The sequence below is a fragment of the Montipora capricornis genome, chromosome 4 (genome assembly GCF_036669925.1).
Source record: "Montipora capricornis isolate CH-2021 chromosome 4, ASM3666992v2, whole genome shotgun sequence".
NCBI lineage: Eukaryota > Metazoa > Cnidaria > Anthozoa > Scleractinia > Acroporidae > Montipora > Montipora capricornis.
Window position 1 is genome coordinate 55819461 of NC_090886.1, and position 5000 is coordinate 55824460.

General features: G+C 37.3%; 1 protein-coding gene across 1 annotated transcript in view; it reads right to left on the reverse strand.

The window, feature by feature from the left end:
* Window positions 1–5000, reverse strand: part of LOC138047587 (laminin subunit alpha-like) — a 103330-nt gene that overhangs the window by 22670 nt on the left and 75660 nt on the right. Inside the window, exons 40-43 of the mRNA XM_068894503.1 lie at window positions 2821–3287; window positions 2236–2338; window positions 1093–1245; window positions 300–442 (exon numbers count right to left, since the gene is read on the reverse strand). Coding sequence (XP_068750604.1) covers window positions 300–442; window positions 1093–1245; window positions 2236–2338; window positions 2821–3287 — 866 coding nt within the window. The remainder of the gene's footprint in view (window positions 1–299; window positions 443–1092; window positions 1246–2235; window positions 2339–2820; window positions 3288–5000) is intronic.

Below are 5000 nucleotides of genomic sequence, written 5' to 3' on the forward strand. Positions count from 1 at the left end.
TTGTCAGACATGCGTTCTGATTGGCTGGTGGAAAATATGAGTGTCTATCAAGAAAATAACTTTCAAGCAAGAAGTAAAAAAATGCATTTTCCTTTATTTGTTGAATTTTGGGAATTATTTTGTAAAGGCAATAGAGACCTTTTTAAAACAACCACATGTATGGGGTTAAGGAGAGCACTTCTCATTAACAATTTGAGTTGTGCCCTTTTTTATCATTTAAAAAAAAATAATTCTGAGAGCACTACGTACTTTACCTCTCCATGAAGTTAAATTAATTATTTTTGCAAAAAAGCACATACATTGCACCATTCTTGTTAACAGCAACAAAGTGCCATTTGTCATCATTGTATTCTTTATCAGTCTTGATCTTAAATAGCGAATCTTCAGGTTTGGCTTGAAAGGTTACCTTCCCATCGACTAGGCCCAATGCAACATATTTTTCCTGTAAATGAATTGAGCGGTAATAATGTGCCAAGGTTATAAAAAATATTCCCATGAACTAAAATGCAATTTTAGACAAAATTGTTGAGACAATCTCAACTTGCCTGTCCATTATTTAATTTTGATAAACTTATTTCCATCTTGAAAGTAAATCATCTTATTATGGTTGTCCCTCAAAGCTGAGGCATAGCCTTGGCTTCGTTTGAGGTTATTGTCAAAGAGGACAAAAAATAAGAACAGTGTTAACTCTTTTTTTTCCCGGTCCCAGCTGTGCAAATAGTGGATAGCGCTATCCGGCAGATAAAACACTATCCAGTGGATATGTCATAGTGAAACAAATTGCGCTATCCTATGGATAGTGATTTATCCGGTGAATAGCAGTATCCATCTTTTGAACAAATGGGGCCAGGATTGTAGCATTACCCCTGAACCCTTTAGATAGATCATTCCAACTTAGGTCACTGTTTAAACCTGTCCCCCCCCCCCCAACCCCTCATGAGTACATTCAGTAACGGATCACAGGAAACACAAAAATGTGGGGAAGTGATCAATAATTATTATTAATTGACATCCATATCCACATAGTCTGCGATACATCACTGAAAACAAAATAGTCAAACAGCTTCTGTGAAAGAACATTGCAAAACCCACCTCACTTTGATGAGCTTCCCAAAACAGAAGTCCATTTTTAGTGGCAGGGGGAACTTTAAAAGACAAACCAATGCCAAATCCTCTTTTATTGTTAAGGAAAGGTGGTACTTCCAAAAAGCTGTCATTGCTGAGAAATCTAACATTCTCGGCAGGCTTCAAATTAGACAGAAGGAAACAATTAATTTTACATTCACAAAATAGTTTTGTTAAAATTTAAGTCTTGTCTATACACTCCGGAAGTCTTTGGGGGATGAAATTCCCCTTTTAGGTGTGCCACAATAATGTGCTCTGGAGTTTGACTAAAGGCCGCTGAATTGGTTCTTTGACAGTTCCATCCCAACCAAAACAAGGAGTGACCTACAATGAGAGCTCTACAATGATCTATAATGAGCTACAATGACCTACAGTGATCTACAATGACCTACAATGAGCGTAACAATGACCTACAATGGCCTACTTAAATGACTTGCAATCAAAGAGAAAGACAAAAGAGGATCAGGGTGAAGAGTTTGGTGAGCGGAAGACATCCATTGTTCATCGTCACACAATGCTTTTAGTTCATTGCATGGCAGCCCAAATGACGACAGCTATAATTATGCAAGTGGCTTTGAAGGGCTTTGCTTGGCAACGACAAAGTCTTAATTAGAGCAGGAAAACTGAAGAGAAGATTACAAAGAGGTTATTCTTCCCAAAATGTTTTGTTTGGTGCAGAGTGCATAATGACAATTTTCAACTTGCACAGCAACAAGGTTTTGATTGGTTCAAAGTACAGAGTGAAATGTTTTTAACCTTTGGACTGCAAACATGATGGAGCGCCCTCAGGGCTGCAAATCATTAGCTAATTTTAGCTTACAATGTACCTCATTGTAGGTCATTGTAGCTCATTGTAATTCAGTATAGCTCATTGTAGGTAATTCCTTGTTTTAGTAACTATGCTCTAGATATATTTAGAGATGCACTTAAGGGATTCTGCTGCGGCAAAAGGCAACTGAACATGACCCAGAAAAGCCGTCTACAATAGCAGACTATGACATGTTAGTGCCAGAGTGTCTAGCTCAAATGCAGCGCATGTTTTGTTGTTTTTCATGATGACTACAACTAAATAATGCAACCAATAAATGCATTTTTTAGCATTTTTTGTACCTTAAGCTGACACCCAGGAATGTAACCTGGGGACGACTGCACTGTAATTTCACCCGTTCGCAATGTCATGTCTGACATGCATCCTTTAAAGAATTGTGATGTACTGTGAGACAAAAAAATAACAAAATGATCACACAATGGAAAGCCATTAACAATCATAAAAACAGAACAATAACAACTAACAATTGAGTAAAATAGATCACAATGTGTTATAACAAAGCATTATGGGATTGAAATGTGCACAAACATGTCAAAAATGTCTTTGTCCTTGTTTGCCTATTAATCCCATAATGCTTGTGGCGATAAATCATGATGTCAATTGAAAGAGTGTTATCTCTTATTGGTTTTAGGATACTAGTAAGCAAGATGCGGGTATATAATTATATAGGTGAGAAAGGTGCAGCCCCAACCACTCCCGTTTCGCACAATCTTGTAATTTTTTTAGACAAAATAAATTATTTCAAAAGATGAAAAACAATTAACTATTAACCTGCTGTAAATTCAGTTTGTTCAGCATATTAATGGTGTCTATAAATAATGATTATTTAGCTCACGACAGACTTAATATTCATTTTGTACACTTACACATTACTTGGAATAAGCGTCCTGTTTTCAATGCCACCCCAGTAAACGAATTTTGCTCTTACAAGTTTAGGTCTCTTAGAGCAGTACTGACTACTTATTTCGTAGTTTTTTCCATCTGAGGTTATTTTCAATATAAAGCCTCCTGAGCCGCTCTTCATCTTTTCCACTAACACCTCTTTGCCTGTGTCATACACATCTGTAGAGCGGACTTGCTTGTTGCCACATCCAGTATTATATGAATACACTAAAAATCCATCAGACAGTTCTACAGCTTGGAAAAGAGAGGGGTCTGAACGATGGAAGGCAATCAGCAATAATCCATCTGAGGAGCTTGTCGTAAATTTAAATTCAAAGGTGTGCAAAGGGTCAGGTCCACCTGTGGATGCTGTGAGATATCCTGTACCAAAAAATGTTCTACTTGGGTTCGCTTCTGCTGCCTTCACCGAACAGGTTGTAGCCTCAACATGCTGTTACATAAAGACAAAGGTGTGTAACAAGTTAGGACTCACCACAAAACTCTTCTGTAATATGAAAGCTGGCATCACAGTGGTTGCCAAGGGAGCAATAGAGGTTTTCAGCCTAAGTAAATGCTTTGAGTTAAGATATTCCCCTTGAGACATCAACACTAAGCGAATGTCTATAAGCAGTTTGATAACTCCCTTAAACACCTTTGAAATTGATTAATCGAGCAATGTTGATCTAATACAGAGGTGGTGGGTTCAATTCCCACCTAGTCAGAGTTTTTCTCTGTCCTCTTAGGAAGTCATTTCCATTACCAGGGCCAATGCACAGTTTGATAACATGTGGCCTCTCACATGAAAGCATACACTAATGGTTTACTGTTCAACAACACAAGCAGCTGGCTAGCTGTTGGGTATCCAAAAGGGTATCCGTTGGAGTCACTTCCAAAAACAATGGAAGTGTTGGAAAAACTGTTAATTTTTGGAGGCATTGAGAAAAGCCGTTTAAACCTTTGTTGTAAACCCTTGGAAAACGTATTCCAAAAGTTTGCTCCAGTGGTTGGAGGAGTTGAGAATAAACACTTCCACGCTGTTGAGGAAAAGGCCGTTGGTCGAAACATTCATTGCTAACAATAAAGAGTTTCATGGAGCTCATAATTGTTGTTGAAACTTGTTGCACATAATGTTACGTTTCCTTTTAACAATGTGACAGATGCATTGCACATTTCACTTAAAGATGAATGTTCACAGTTCAAGTGTGTTTGAAAAGAGTGTTTATGCAGACCAAGGTAGTTTGGTCGGCAACTTATGAAAGCCACAGTCCAAACTGTATCCTTTTTATTTGCACTTAGGACTCAAACAAGAACAATAATAATATTATATCACTCTCACAATCATCACTGTTTGTTTTAGAAACTCCTTGAAGAAAACTTGTGAAGCCCCTGGATAGACACTCATTGTAAGATGTCAGAAAAGCTGTTGGGGAAAAAACACTAAGAAACGTCTTGTGAGGTTCAGTCTGTATTTAATAACATACAGTTGAGCTGATGTGGACCTTGTACCAACTTGAGAAGAATTGACAGGATGATTAAATTAACATTTAATTAATGTATACAAATTGAGAAGTGATTGTCAACGATTCACTATGCGATTCACAAGATATGCTTCAGCTCGATACGTTAGGGGGAAAGAGTTTCCAGGCATCACAGCTATCCTATCCTGAGGTTGTATTCTAAACTAGTTTGTTAATATAAAATCGAAAAAAAATCCCGCGACATTTCCTGCCATTGCAGCACAGTTCACCCCGGTGAATTTTCTGTTTAAAGAAATTAACTCTGTATCTTTCACCTCACCGATGATTCACCGCGGTTAACCGTTGAGATTGACAATTCAAAACCATGTCATCAAATACCAGTGATTGGAAAAGTTTAATTACATTTTCATAGTTTCAAACTTTTCTTCCTTATAACAAGGAGTAGAAGGGCAGAATTTGGAAAGCATTCTTTGAGTTATTTCACCAATTTTCATACATAAATTAACATAATCAATACCAATAAACAGTGGTATGGTCATGTTGAGTATGACAAAGAATAGACATGTTTTGTACTTTAACAGGGAAATTACAGACTTGTCTTTTTCCATTAATAACAGGTGTCTTCTTTATTAGCTTTATAGTCAGAGTGTGTCAAAATTGGAGCGCCAACCACTGCCAATGAACTG